Genomic DNA, 16,102 nt, shown 5'->3' on the forward strand with positions numbered 1-16,102 from the left:
AAGTCAATTTAGATTTACTTTTATATTTTGGATATCTTATACCCAATCTCTTAATCTCATTTACACCACCATGCAATTGAACTCTTGAATTTGATTGGTCAGAAGGTGTCGATTCATTTTCATAACAGCATCTTTGCAAGGTTTGGAGATGTTTATTAATATTGATAGAAGGAGTCTCCAGTGTCTGTGTTTTTTAAAAAAAAAGAAAATTCCTTCTTGACAAAGCGTTCAGGAATTTTTTATTATCAAACTCCATTTTTTTGTCTTGAATGATATGTTTATAGCTGATATAATGAAAGCGATGCATTTCACAACATCTAATGTAACTCTAAATGGATAAAAATTTATGACATGAAAAACAGTGTAATTGCTAACAAACTGCTGTTGTGGTACCAGAATATAAAACTCTTTATCTTATGCTATCATGGGAAAAGAATCAACTTAATGGTGCTAACAGCATTGCACCGCTCTGTCACTGATTATTTATATTCTGAGCATATGTTATCATTTTATATACTGTTTAGAACTGTTTGGACTCAAGTTAAACATACAGCATCTTTGCAAGTTGCAGATTATTAGAATATAATGTAGGTTTTTATTTTTCAATAAAAAAATTATGTGCCTGTGAGAAATATCCTTGTTCTTGAACAATAACAATCCAATATGAAATAATAGGGCTATTAAAATGAATCATGGTGCTGCAAAGTGTCACAGTTGTGCCTGTGCCCAAGTCTTTGAGACGTCATCTATTGTGTGTGTGTCTGTGTGTGAATGTGTGTGTGTCTGTGTGTGTGGGGGTTTTCAAGTTCCACTCAAATCCCATGATACTTCTTTGTCAGTGCTAAAGCCCCTGCTATTTGCCTTGTAATAGGACATGGTCTGATTGGCGTAAGTTGACCCAGGTGACACGGCTAATAATAAAGCTCACTCTATAAATCCTGGCTTAATGGTGCCACCCACATCGTCATCTCTTCACTGCATTGTGTAATGCTTCTAATTGTATTAGTGAAAAATCAATTAAAGCAATCAGTAGGAATTATGTGTGTGTGTGTGTGTGTAATGTTGAGGTTGTAATTTTTGCTGTGGTCTATAAGGTCATAATCTCTCTCTCTCTCTCTCTCTCTCTCTCTCTCTCTCTCTCTCTCTCTCTCTCTCTCTCTCTCTCTCTCTCTCTCTCTCTCTCTCTCTCTCTCTCTCTCTCTCTCTCTCTCTCTCTCTCTCTCTCTCTCTCTCTCTCTCTCTCTCTCTCTCTCTCTCTCTCTCTCAGGACCCCCAACACGTAACACCAGCATACAATGGACAAAGTGAGTAGAAACCTCCATGGACATCATGTATATTAATGATATCAGTAATGTCACAAAACAAGCGCTAATGGCTCAGAAAAAGAAAAGGCCGATGCCGTGGCCCGTGCCAGGCTGCAAGCACTTGGCCAGCGCTTAATCAAAAAACCCCGGCTCCAACATCTCCGTGTGCTTTCTTTTGGCAGAGCGCTGCAGCGTTCCCAGTAACAAGCCCTCGACCAAGCCTGTGCCACAGAAGTCGTGAGTATTCATTCGATTAATTATTCGAGAAAACTGCCATGGGGAGATGGAGAGTTGGGAAGAGTAGCATGTGTGTGCACTTTGTTTCTCTGCAAAACAAGTCCCCATCCTCAGCTCCCGGTGACAAAGAAAGAGACGAATAAACAATGTGGCTGGCACTGCGTCAACAACTGTGTTGTGAGCTAGGAAATACACTGATAGACAGGTGTGCTGTAGCACTACCTATGCTTTCACCTGCACTGAAATGATATAAGATGTGACTGTTTTGTTTTTCAGCTAAAATAGTTATTTAAATATGATACAGTGCTGATTTTGCATAGCTGGTGAATTATAATGTGTCAGCTTTACGCATCAAGGTTTGCACTGTATTTAATTTTCTATTATTATTTTCTAAATAATCACATAGGACACATAGGACTAATGCTGTGTTCAGACATGCACAGATTTTATTTCTGTATGCCACCAATCGTTGTACCATCAAGTCGCCAGTAAGCGTTTCTACTACTGGTTGCCATGGCAATAACGTTTAGCACTGGGTGTTGCGAATAGCATTCCAAATCAATTTTCTTGCCTGAAAAAAAGCAAGATTTCGAGCTAGTGTATAAAGTTCATGTCTGCATCATCATATCCCATGAGATGAAGGAGAAGAAGTGTGTGCACTTTGCCTTCGATCACGTGCACTCTACTGTCTTCACTCTCACTGGGAGTCGCTGCAATGAGTCGCTCTGTATTTGCATAAAGTTCAAATTTTGTTAACTTTGTTGTGTCACTGGACACGTCCACATCTTCCCACCGCGGTATGTATGAACGTAGCATCACGTACAGTGAGCCAACAAGTTTTCTACTGATTCATTCATGTAATAATTACAACCAATGCTGCAAACCATTGACAATACACTAGACTCTGTTTAGTTGTTTACTTCAATGTTTGCCATCTTTTTTTGCCATCTTCATTTATCTTCATATTAGCCATTCTGTTTTAATTCCTTTGTGTTACAACCTGGTTCATCCGACGGCATGATCTGCTTCTATCTGAAGAGGAAGCCCAGAAAAAAAAAACACTTTAGCGTGTATATAACATGATTCTGAAAACAAGGCGCTTCCTCTCTGGAACCTTTTCACTTAAATTGCAGATTTTAAATACAAGCCACCACATACTATACTATAATAAATATATAAAAAAAATCGATATTTAATCATTAAATGAAACATATTTTTAAAGATATGCATTACATTCAACTGTATGGAAAGTGCAATTAACAAATAAATAATATACTTGACCTTTACATCAACATTTACAACATTTACAGCAATTTAACACAAAGAGGAATAAGCATTTAATTTCATTTGTTTACAGGATTTAAGGATTAAAGAGTGTAGTATAGAAGAAATAAAGTACAGAAGAAATAAATGCAACTAACAGAATGACAGAAACCTCTGTGTAAATCAAAAGAATCTGTTAGGCAAATATTGCTTAATTATTATTTATTATTTATTATTAATTAATTATTAATTATAATTATTTAAGCAGGGGAAAATAGCCAGAGCCAGTAGCCTTGAGGTGCGGCTTCTTTTTCATTTTATTTTCTCAGTATTTCTTGTTTCCTGTGAAACTGTTGAATGAAACAAAGGCTGTTCCCTGTATATGCACTCGTCGTAAGCAAGTAGGTAAGTAAGTTAGTAAATGCGAGCATGTTCAAGGAAATCTGAAGCAAAATAGTAACTGGCAGATTTTGCATCTAATTCTTACGTGTTATACAAACTTCGGTGCGCTAACGCAGAGCCGAGCGAGAGTGAGCTACAATCTGACTGGCTAAGCAGAAGTGACAGATCCAGATGAATTGAATCAGAGTGTAATGTGTCTGTCAGCTCACTAAAAGAGATATTTTCTCATGAAGGCACTAGGGTTAAAGGGTCAGAAGCGGTAACAATAAAGAAGAACAGCGCATTGTTAGCTACTGGAGCAAGCTGAAAAGAGCCAGTTATCTGCTGATCTGGCCACAGACTGAGAAACGCACGTCTTTATCCGAAGGCCAAAGGGCTTTTTCATCAACATCTGTTTGATTCGCTTCCGCCACTGTGCTCGCACTCGGTTTCTTTTTGCCCACTGAAGTCAAGATGACTCGGCTTTTGTTCCCCTCAATTGCTCACCAGTTATTTCGCAGGAAGTCTTAAATGATTTAACCAGTCAAAATATTTAGAACGAGACTGCCTCAGGGGAGAACAGTTCTGTCAATACCGTCTTTGTCTGAGCACACTGACTATAGGTCGAGGCGTGAGGCTTTTTTTCCTGCCAGTGTTGCTAACACTAGATGAACATCTTAGGCTAAAATTAGTGTAAGACTGCAGCAACGACGCATTACAGAGCTGCTAGCGCTTCAATACAGCTTAATCAGAACTGTAAAGATACGTTAAAATAAAATGTGACATGAAGCATGCCAGAATTTCTTTATGGCTCCAACCACATGTGGAACAAAGCTGCTTAGCCCCTTCACCTCACACCTTAAGTATAAGTATACACAAAAACATCGAAAAATGCAGTTGCAATTTTGCCTCATAGTCAGCAAACAAACTTAAATTTGATTTTTCTGGTTTTCCTTTTTTTATTGTGCAGAAGAATTGATTTAGTTTTCTTTAGTTTATATTTATAAAAAGCCTGTAAACAATTAAATTACAGTTGTTAAAGTAATAATAACCTTCAGTTTTGGACTATAGTTTATGAGACAAAAAAAATATTTGTTGTAAACAATTGTTGGATTACAACACATTCTCAGAGTCAGAGTATTTGGAGCTTGTAAAATTGCATGCACTTGCACACTTATCACACACTCATTGACACACTCATTGTCACACTGGATGCCTTCGTGTCATCATCATCATCGTCATCATCATCTATAATTGTGCCTAGATTAGATAAGCTTACTGCAAAAACATGGCAAAACACTTCCCATGACACCAATAGATAATTGGTGTTGTCTCTCACAAGTCTCTCTTCCTTCAGCTGAGTCATTTTCCCTCCAAGCATCTCACAGACACTTTAAGGCTAAAGCAGAGCATTCTGACATGCTGTTGTATAAACCTTTAAAGCTTCAATCTGTCCCACTTGAGCCACAATCGTCCATTAGGCAGAGGGCACAGTGACATTAATTTGAAGTTTACCGTGTTGGGAAGTCATAAAATGGCACTTTTGCTCGGTGGATCGACTCTTCCGTAAGCTCCTTGCAAACTGCTGGTGATCAGCACTGTAATTTACTCCAAACCTGACATTAGTCACACTCAAACCCTGCTATTTTCCCTGACCGAGGGACAGCGAGGACAGCAGTGCCTGCCATTCTCACCAAGATATCTTCAGATTTGTAACACTAGATATTCAGTAACCAATTCTGCTGTATATGTACTACTGAATATGTTAGTAGGATTAATGGAAGGCACAATAACACGACTACAAATTCATCCATATTATTGTGCATATAATCTTCATTCCTTTTTCTAATTTTATTTGTCACATACACAGACACGCAGTGAAATGCTTTAAGTTTTCGCATATCCCAGGTTATTATGAGCCTGGGGTCAGAACTCAGTGTCACCCCCTGGTGCAGGTGAGGTTAAGGGCCTTGCTCAAGGACCCAATGTTGATGTATCAGCAGCTTGTGGGCTTGAACCTCCAACCTTCTGATCAGTAACCCAAAGCCTTAACTACTGAACCATCACGTCCTCACACATTCATTCATTCATTCATTCATTCATTCATACAAACAATCCAAGCCAGTCCTATTAAAATATATAATTCTAATTTCACTCAAAGACGCCATCAACATTTTACCCTTTTTAACTCTACACTCACATCCCAATATGCTGGTGGAACTAAAATCGACTAACAGGGCATTTTCAGTCAGTATAATTTAATGAATTGTTTTATCTCCTGTTGGAAGTCTGATATAAAATGAGTCCAGACTCTGTTGGCTTTCAGTATGAGACGTTTGTTTTTTCTTTGTTGGGATACACAGAATTTTAGTAGTTGAAGATAACGCCTTTACATTTTTGATGCTTATGAACAAGCACTTTGGGCGTCTCAGAGAGGTGAAACGGGTTAGATATCAGTTCAATTCAGTTCAATTGAACTTTATAGCGCTTTTAACAATGGACATTGTTTCTAAGCAGCTTTACCAAAACATAAGAAACATTAAAACTCACATGTAATATTATATGAAGATTAATATAATACAAAAATTAATATTAGTCTTATATTTAAATGTGTTTGTATTCATCCCCACTGAACAAGCCTGAGGTGACTGAGGCGACCTTGGTGAGGAAAAACTCCCTAAGATGGTAGAGGAAGAAACCTTGAGTGAAAGCAGATGCAAAGGGGAACCTCATCCTCATTTGGGTGACAGTAAAGGGTGTGATTATAAATATACAGTGAAAGACCACATATTGCCACTTACTCTGAAGACTCTGAAAAAGTAAGGGTTTTTGTTTCTTTTATATGAATGTATATATATATATGAGCTTCATATTAACCACCACTGTAGAGTGGGACACGATAAAGACATTCATTACTGAACGTAGACACAACCAAACAGGCTGAATATCTAATTTTTTTTGGCTTTTTGTGAAAAGGGAGAAATAATTAACTTATAGAAAAACAACATTACGTCCAAATGTTTGATATTCAGCATCATTCACATCACTATCTGTCTCATCATCTGACGACGATCATGTCAGTTCATTTAAACAGCTTTGTGTCTTTTCTACAAAGTGTATAAAGGCTCTTCTCTGTTTTGATGATGATGAGATACATTAGTGCAGATGCATTAAAACCATTTAGGCAGCTGGTGAATGATTACAAACTGAATTGGTTGGTTTTGGTGTGGCAGGTAACTATCAAAAAAACCTGTTCAATTTGTGGAAAAATCTCACTAGCATGGTTTTAGACATGTTTACGCAGACTGACTGGTTTTACCTTTCTGTTTTTCAAACAACATCCAAGATGAGGTTCGAAGGTAGACACAATACAAACATTTCCATGTTGTTTTGGTTGAGTGTATGTGTGTGTTTGTTTCATCTTCCCATTTATGGCATTTGGCAGATGCCCTTATTCAGAGCAACTTGAATTTTATACAACTGTGCAACTGAGGGTTAAGGGCCTTGTTAAGGGGCCCAGCAGTGGCAACTTGGTGGACCTACGATTCGAACTCATGACCTTCCGATCAGTAGTCCAACACCTTAACACATTTGTTTGTTTTTTTTGTTCATTCATTTATACACACATTTGTTCTTTTGTTCTTTTTTTTATTTTATTATTTTTTTTAAGTGGTGGTGACAAAGTATACTATTGGCAGAACAACTTTGGGTCTTTTTTTTTTTGGATGTTTTCCAAAATTCAGCTACATCTAACCTCCGATGGGTTTTTGCAGACAGACATGCGTATAATAACTGAATAATAAGCCGTGAGTTTCAAGGGGTTAAGTTTACAAGCAACATTATGCTAAACACACACACACACAAGGGAAAACATCCATTTAGCTAAAAGGGAGCTCAGACTTGCCGCCTTTCCTTGAATCAGATTTACTTAAAAAGATTGATGTTCAGTGCAGTTTTCGTCTAACGGAAAGCTTGTCTTTTATTCTGACAAATATATTTATCATAAGGAGTTTCTCTCTGACGTTTTTTCCCGGAGAGATGTTGCATCTTCATTGTGGCCCTGCCATAAATTTGCATTCACAACACAGCAAAGTGCTCGTTTTATCCTGGTTAGGCAGGGATCTTAAAAAGCCCTGACGTTGCCTCAGTTGTGAAGATAAATTCCGACAACCAAACCCTGCCCCTGAAAGACAAGTGGAGGAGGAGGAGGAGGAGGAGGAGGAAGAGGAGGAGGGAGAGCTGCATGGGAAATATTTTTTTTTTCCAGCCTGTTAATTCAGGCTCTTGATTTGACACTTGGACCACGGATTCTGAAACCGGAAATGACCAAAGGCCAACCTAAATAATCCAGCTCATGGAGGTTGGGTGATGATGGATGAAGCCTCTGGAGTCAGTGTCCGTCATGGGATTCTTAATTAAACATCCCCGGGGTGAAGAATGGACAGAGAATGGGAAATGGCGGACGGGGGTATCTGTACACTTTAATAACTCCTCACATTTATCTTAGTTTTAGTTCATTATGCTTCACATAACACCTCAGAGAACAAATCTTTACCTCAGCTACCACGTATACACACACAAGCTTTTCTGTACTACACATGTATCAGATCTTGTATTTGGGATTTTTGAGTATAAAAGCTTTGCACACTCTCAGCTTCACCAGCAACTCATTACCAAATTGTCATGAATTCCCCCTTTTCTTTGGTGCCTTCAGGTTGTATTGTTTTGGTTTCAGCTCGCGTTTCCATTTCTGGTCCCGTCTCCTGTCATTGGTATGTTGCCTAATTGTGTTCACCTGTCTTGTGTTAGCTCATTGATTAGTTTGTTGTTTCTTTATCTCTACACCGTCTTGTCATGTGTTTATGGTGTCTAAGCTGTGATTCGTTAGTTTGTCGTTCCAAGTGTAGCGTTTCTAGGTTGTCGGCTCCTACGATTATGGGTTGTCCTGAGGTGACCCTGCTTGTATACAGTATGTTTAGCTCTACGCTACAGAGTTTGACCGTGATATTTGGATTTGATCTAATAATGCTCTCTAAATAAATAAAAAAAACTCATCTAAAAATAGAAAGAAACGCTGAGTTTATGCACTTGAGGCCAAGCTCCTCACTGCTTCTACTAGGTTCTTTAATGAATACAGCTTGAACAGGGGACTTTTTAGTACTTATTTTAAGTAAAATTGCATGTCACACATGGTACTGCATTTTGATTCTGAAATCAATTTAGACTTGGAGGGTAACGTCATTGTTTCCATTTGTTCTAGAAACTAATGAACCATATTATCCTTTTAAGACAATTTTGCATGTCTAAACTTTTAACATTTTCATCTTGTAACTGTTACAGAAGATGTTAAAGAAGTAAAAAAAAAAAGGAATCTAAACTGTTGCCTCTTTTGACTCAACACAGCTACTGCTTGTTCTTTAGAACAGATGCTTTTATTTTGTCACATATAAATTATAGCACATTGAAATTTTCAGAATGCAAGCTCAGCCATGATACAGTTCCCTTGGAGCAGAGATGTTTAAGGGCCTTCCTCAAGGACCCAACAGTGGCAGCTTGGCAGAGCAGGGGCTTCACCAAGCGGTAACCCTGAGCCTTAAGCCACCACTGACCACTTAGCAGCAATCCTCTCAAATATTTCACACTAACAACTAACCTAATCTATGATCTTTCATACAAAACGCATCTAATCTAATCTAATCTGTACTTTCCCTTGTGTCTGGGACAGTACTTTCATATTCTGTACCTTTACTACTTATTTTTTAATTGAACAATTATTACATTTAAGAGTACACATGAACCTCTCTAGGTCCAAGATACTCTGCGCACATAAGGTACAAATGGTGTGTTTTTTTTCTGAATTTAAGTTACACAGTGTAATACACTTTGAGATTTTGATCCCAGCCTTTGTACGAAACTATTAAATATATACATTCCGTGTATCCAGAACTTTGACTGGTTGTGTGTGCTTGTACTTTGTATTAGGCTTGTGAGTGGCAGAGACATTAGAAGTGTGTTGTATCTCTTGAGTTGCTCTCCAGACGAGTGTAGTGTTGACAGATCTGGAGCAGAGCTGATCTCAGGGCACCACCGGCTAGACATGTGTGTTTGTGTGTGAGACACTGAGAGAGAGAGAGAGAGAGAGAGAGACGCTTGTCTCAGACGAAAAAAAAACACACTGTGTGTTTGTTTATCTCCGCGTGAGTCCAAGTGCATTTCCGTGTTCCTGCCTGTGATTGACACGATGAGGCCAGGCTCGGATGCTTATTTAAAGCCTCGCTCTGTTTCCTTAGACTTTCCTCAGAGATCATCAGGGATGGAAGCAAGCATGAGTCAGCATCAGGCAACACGGCCTCCTCGTACCTCACACACAGCGCGTTAACTGTTTCCCACTTTAAAACGAGGTGCTGTGCAGTAAAGCCGGAGCCGCACAAGTTATCCGTCATGTAATGAAAAAGAGCTCTGCTTTACGACTCCCATAACAAGTGCGTGGTGTTCTTAAACTTAACAGCCTTCCACACAGCAGTGTGTTATATCATAACACGCCAAGCAGGCACTTAGCCCTGGGATGCGTTCTCTTCTTTGCTGGAATAAATATTCCCTCTAAATATTCCCTACTCTTTGAGAAGTCCCAATACAGACACAGCAACCCAAAGCACAATGGTAACCGGCGTCTACTGTGTGGTTACCCACAAACCCCTGCTCCTCCAGGGAGCATTTTCTCAACGCCGTTGTTTGCCCCAGGAAAACAGCACCTCATGAAGTGAGCTGAACAGACAAAAGCAGGAGCGCTGCTAAAGCCCTGTTGTATTTACATGCTGTATATTTTTATCATTTGCAGTGTGATAAAGATGTTTGATTTACGTTTACGAGCTACACGTTCTTCAGGATTCCTACAAAGACCGGAACTTTAACTCTATAACAATAAGATCTTTATGTCATGTGTATGAAAATGCTTGAAGTGTGTATTTTGACTTAGTTTGAAATAAAAATTGTTTGATTTTTTATGAACATTAAAACAAAACAGGGTTTAATGAACGAGCCTGTTGTTAGCAAATAACACCCCGAGAGAGAATTATACCACAGGGAGAAAGCCTATGGGCTGTTAGAAACAGCAACACTGCTCCATGACGCAACTATTGCTAACGATAATATCCACGCAAAGGAAAAAAACACGAGGCTGTTTATCCTCAGGTGCAAGGGCAGGCATATTCACAGCAAAGGTGAGAAGTGTGCTGATGAATAATGCACTTGTGATAGATGGGAATACTGGCTTATTGAAACAAAACAAAGCAGCCTGACGGGATTCTCACCGAGACTACAGGGAGTGTTGTGATATTAATGACACTAATATTTTCTAAAGCAAAAGTACCACTACACTCTAAATCCTTTAGTTTATGAACTATTTCCTTAATAAAAAAAATATTCGTCAACAGTTGAGGTGTGAGTGCAATGAGATATCCTGAGAACTGCAGTCATATCCTGCAATCCTACAGCTTCTCATGGCTTAGTCTTAATTTTCTGTATGAGTCGTGCTTATTCGGTGGCTAGCAGGCAGCCCATGTGGTGTTCATGGGCTAAATGGCTTGCTGTAGGCCTTCTCTACAGGACACCAGGCATCAGTAATGAACAGTGAATGCTCCAGTGCCACAATGCCTCAGAGAGATACCCATTAGATTAGCCCAATATACATAGAGTCCAGCATCCATTACAGTTTTTATTTCATGAGTTGAAAGATGGGACTGGTATGAAACATGGGTGTGGTGTATGCGGTAACAACAAAGTAGTTTATTGCTTTGTTGTTCCAGAACAACATTAGTACATGCCACAGTCCCTGTAAACCCCCAAATGCTATGACATGAAGCACATTAAATCTATGAAGTTAAGTGTAATGGAAGTAAAGGGAAGTGGACAGAATTGTTTATGACTGCGACAGACAGGCATTTTGCACATTTATCATTATCAACCCTCTCGTACCACCATCACCACCACCACCCTGACACCATTGCACCCCTAACAACTCTCTTCGCCCACCAGTCTGCACCCCCTACGTTCTCCCGGTCTTATACCATGTTCATGATCAAATTCTGGGAAAACCTGTTTGTGTCAACTCCTTTAATTCAAATATTAATATGTTTATTATGCTGAAGCTGAGCATAATAGCATCAGTCTTCAACCTCAGACCCTGGTAGAGGAGAGACGTGGTGTGATATTGCTGCTCATTGACTAGACATCTAACAAGTGCTCTCCAGCTTTGTTCTCTAGTTTATATGGAGGCGGCGCAGCGGCGCAGCAGGTAGCGGTGGTGCCTCACAGCCGCAGGGTTCGATCCTCAGCTCCAGTTACTTTCCTCTGCTGAGTTTCACATGTTCTCTGTGTGTCCATCTGGGTTCCCTCCAGTTCTCTGTTTTGCTCCTGCCTTACAAAAACATGGCTGATAATGGATTGGCTACGCTAAATTGCCCCTGGTCTAAGTGTGTGAGCGAGTGAATGAGTGAGTGATTGCGATGGATGAGCTGCCATTATTATTATTATTATTATTATTATTATTATTATTATTATTATTATTAGTAGTAGTATTATTATTATTGATATTTTTATTATTCATAATAATAATAATAATCATAATAATAATAATCATAATATTTGTTAGCCTTATTTATGTGGATTTTATTTAATTTATTTATTTGTTTGTTTGTTTGTTTGTTTATGTATCTATTTATATATTTTTCTTTTTTTTTCTTTTGTTACCTTGATTTTTTTTTGCGCATTTTTTTTAAAAAAAAGAGAATATTTTGTTTCTTTTAATTGTGTTTTGTTTGTGTTTTTTTGTCCTTATGCTTTTTTTTTTGTCTTGGGGCTTTTTGTGTGAAATATTGTTTTGTGAGCATATTTGCATTTTGTTCACCTGTGAGAACCTTTATTTTTTTTGTCCAAACAGACATGTTCTCTGCTCATTTGAAGAGTGTTCAGAATAAACACACACACACACACGCACATACACACACATACACACACAAACACACACATGCACACTTGTTATACATATTCATTCTGTTACTGTGTCATTATGCCAGGTTATGTAATGAAAGAACGCTAGGTTGAATGTTTTATTACACACATTTTGGCACGTCCCTTTTCTCTTTTGTTAGAGCTTTAAAAAGAAAAAAGAGACAAAGCATTAAGCGAATCCACACCGGAACAAATTGAGTTCCTTTGCATTTTAGATCAGCTTTCGCTAATGAATCTATGCTTCAGTGACGGCAGGGAAAAACTGAACGCAACTCAGGTTTCTCCTGTCACATGTTAACACTTATGCCTTTTACGCCATCGGCATCGTGATTTTTCTTGGCTTTGTATCCAACACAAATAAAGTTGCTCTCCATTTATAATCTGTACTGACCGTATTTATGCTTTGGGGTTCTTTTTTAAGTACAGTGATGTCTTGTTAAATATTGCGACCTTTACATGGCTGTCTTCTCACTGCAGAAGGAGGATTTTGACCTAATTTAATCTGCATTATTTCCACAGGGATGTCTTTACACAGCCTAAGCATCATGCCACTAACATAGATGAACAACACTGAAACATATATTTTGCATCTTTTCCTTATCGTATCTTCCTATAAATCAGTCAGCTCTTTATTTTTCCAAGTATTAAAACCTAAAAACTTACAGTACATACTTACTACGTGTCCTTGTGGTTAAGAGGTTAATTTAGCAGACTGGTAAACACTGGAGCAATTAGCCATTAAATATAGCTCCACTCTTAAACTGAAATTGCCCAGATGGGATCTTGCTCTAGAGTAATACGTCTAATAAAGTCGTCTGTATTAGATCACTAGTTCAGGAGTTGCTCTTTCCAAACGAGGCCGCAGGCTGATTGTTTGTGTCGGAAACCTCGTTTAATCTGTAGTCAAACGCTGGGCAAAAACAGATGTTCGACCGAAAACGTTGCCGTTTCTTATGAGAGCCAGAGGACGTCGTGTTATTTTTTAACACGACTCTTTGCGGTGCCGTAAAATTCAGCAGCCACGTCGCTTCCCAGAATGCAAAGCAGTTTGTAACCTCAATCCTACACCCAGTCAGACGTCTCTCCTCCCCCTCATTTATTTGTTCTCTTCTCTCTGCTTTTGTCTTGTGCCATATTGATCCAGACCATGTCTCGGTCTGGAAAAACGAGAAATAGGAATTGAACGCCAATTAGTGGGAATATTTGTCAAAATTTAATACTTAGAATGTCTGAAATAATGCCTGTAATAAATTTGTGTTCAATCTGTGTTTGGATAAAGAAAAAAAAAGTGTTTCAATTCTTCTAATCTTCCATTCAAAAAATTATAGAGGGAAAGATGCAGGAACAGTAATGTTATGTCAAAAGACTGTGTTGTCAAAATGCTATGTCAAAAGGAATGATGGTGTCATCATAGTGATCATCGAGCTGTACACAAATGTGATGTGTAATCTTTTAAAATGTATAATGATGGTATCCAAAACAAGAACATTTCTGTCATTCTTAAGATGACAAGAATATGATTTGTCCCCTTCTGCCATGAACCACCCGATCTTCTGGGTCATAACAGATCAGTTGTCAGAATCTAATGTCATAATCGGTTCTAGAGCCACTTACACTCATTACCGTTGGTTTGCCTCGTACCTCAGAGGTTGTGGGTTTGATTCCTGCCCTCTTCTTGTGTCCCTTGAGTTTGCATGTTCTCCTTGTGCTCTGGGTTCTCCAGTTTCCTCGCTCAGGCCAAATACACAAGTTATAGGTTGATTGGCATCTCTGAATTGTCCATAGTGTGTGAAAGGGTGTGTGAGTGTGTGTGTGATTGTGCTGGCACTTTGTCCAAGGGGAGTCCCCTGGGATAGACTTTAGACTCGCTGTGACCCTGAAATACTCTCACTAGTTTGTATGAACCGAATTATTTCAGTTTATGGAATCAACTCAGCTTGGTCCTGAATCAGCGAATCAGATCTTATTAGCTTTGACCCCCTTTCAGTTAACAACAGATTACAGATTGTCTTGATGGTTTGGCACACTAATATAATTAGTTGAGGTGGAAAAAGAAACTTTGTACTCTAGGTATTGAATTACAGCCTCCTGTCTTGCATGTTTTTATTCCTGACTTCGATTCCTATTTACAATAAAAAGCTGATATCCATTACTTGTGTCGTCTTCGACTTGTATTGTTGTTTTCTTGTATCCCTGTCAGATGCTAAATTCATTTGGTTTGTGCTAGACGAATCAATTCAGCGCGTGGAGTGTGCTCTTTGGAAAGCTTTGCCTGGAATCGATGAATCGAATCTTTTTGGAAATGACTCCTAGCTGAAAACAGGATTGGAAGCAGAATTGCAACTTGAAACAATGCTTAATATATTTAGTAAAATATATATTTACGTACATTGAGAAATGTAAATGCTAATCTAATAAGCAAATAAGTGTTGTTCAGGTAAAAGAAAATAGTTTAGCTAACTCTGAGTTAATTGATTCAAATAGCAATAGTGTGCCAAATTTTGTTCCATAAATTTCATTACTGATTATAGTAATCGATTATGGAATTTGTTTCAAGGCAGGTGTACCCGGCAAACTGGTGTTCACATTGTTTTTACGGTATTCCTATAACTTTTTGGAACTTGTGTAATCCCGCCAAACTACACTCTAAAACCCACACAGATAAACACACTCGCTGGCCACGGATCAGCCGCTATAAACTGAAAATCTTGCCTGATTGCACCTCCAGCACCTGGTCTCCCGTGCAGGCCGACGCTGACATCTGTTAGGTATTACGAGGGTAATGACTGGGAGTTTTGTTCAAAGTTCCCCACGATCTGTGCTGCCGCACGACAGCTTAGGTCATAGAAAACTAAACCTTAAACACATTTCCCCCATTTATAGAGCCGTTTTTTATTGTTCCAGCGTTAGGAGGAAAATTCCTTACTTGGCCCTTTTTTTACAGCCCAGTTGTGTTCTGGTGGCCATCAGGATCGACATTCAGAAATATTGCTTAGTGCAGGATGATGTCATGTGACCCTCATAACTGCAAAACAGATGACATCATGCTTTGATTCTTGTGTTTTCACGAGGCCATGGCTTGGTATATTTTATATACTGTATAATAACATTATATTTAGAAGATTAGCGATTAGCTCCTGAACAGGTGAATTGGAATGACGAAGACTTTTAAGACCCTGAAAGTTTGTCTGATTGGAGAAGAAAAAAAAATCAAAAGATTTTTTTACCAACGACTAATGTTTAATAAATTAATTTATCAAAAGTAAAAATGGTATTCAGAGGCACTTTGGATTAGTGCTCAGCAAATTATAACATTTCTGACCGTAGTCAGCAGTCGGTTTGAGACAAATCACATGTATATAATAGTGCGCTTCATCTATTAGGCACTGGAGACTCCTTCCAAAATTGATGAATAAAAAAAGTAAAAAAAAAAAATGAATGAAATATATATTTCATATTTTCATATATTTACAGAAGATTAATCAAAAACTTCTAGACAATCAGATTTGAGATTTGAATCACATGACCCTGTCTCGTAATCATTTCCTGTCAGTGTTGTGCTTTATTTCCTATTTATTTCCATATTCGCCTCTGAGCTAAATAAGTAATATTGGCTCTCACAAAAATAAGCCTTTTGTTCATGATTTTTATTACATCTTTGCTGGACCCAGTCAAAAGCAGATTACAGATTGCTTGATGCACTAATATAAGTTTTTTACTTTTAAATTTCTAAAATTATAACCGTTGAGGTGAAAAAAATAAGCTTTGTAGGTATAGAATTACAGCCTCCTGTCTTACGTGATTTTATTCCTGACTTCATTTCCAACCAGTCAGATTCTCAGTAAAGGCTGATATCCCTTACTTGTATCGTCATCTACTTGTATTGTTGTTTTCTTGTATCTGTGTCA

General features: G+C 38.3%; 1 protein-coding gene across 2 annotated transcripts in view; it reads left to right on the forward strand.

Moving 5' to 3' along the window:
* Positions 1-16,102, forward strand: part of aff2 (AF4/FMR2 family, member 2) — a 229,188-nt gene that overhangs the window by 146,176 nt on the left and 66,910 nt on the right. For both annotated transcript variants that reach the window (XM_060885366.1, XM_060885365.1), the window contains exons 6-7: positions 1,268-1,304; positions 1,487-1,541. In XM_060885366.1, coding sequence (XP_060741349.1) covers positions 1,268-1,304; positions 1,487-1,541 — 92 coding nt within the window. The remainder of the gene's footprint in view (positions 1-1,267; positions 1,305-1,486; positions 1,542-16,102) is intronic.

This window comes from Tachysurus vachellii, chromosome 13 (genome assembly GCF_030014155.1).
Source record: "Tachysurus vachellii isolate PV-2020 chromosome 13, HZAU_Pvac_v1, whole genome shotgun sequence".
Taxonomy (NCBI): Eukaryota; Metazoa; Chordata; class Actinopteri; order Siluriformes; family Bagridae; genus Tachysurus; species Tachysurus vachellii.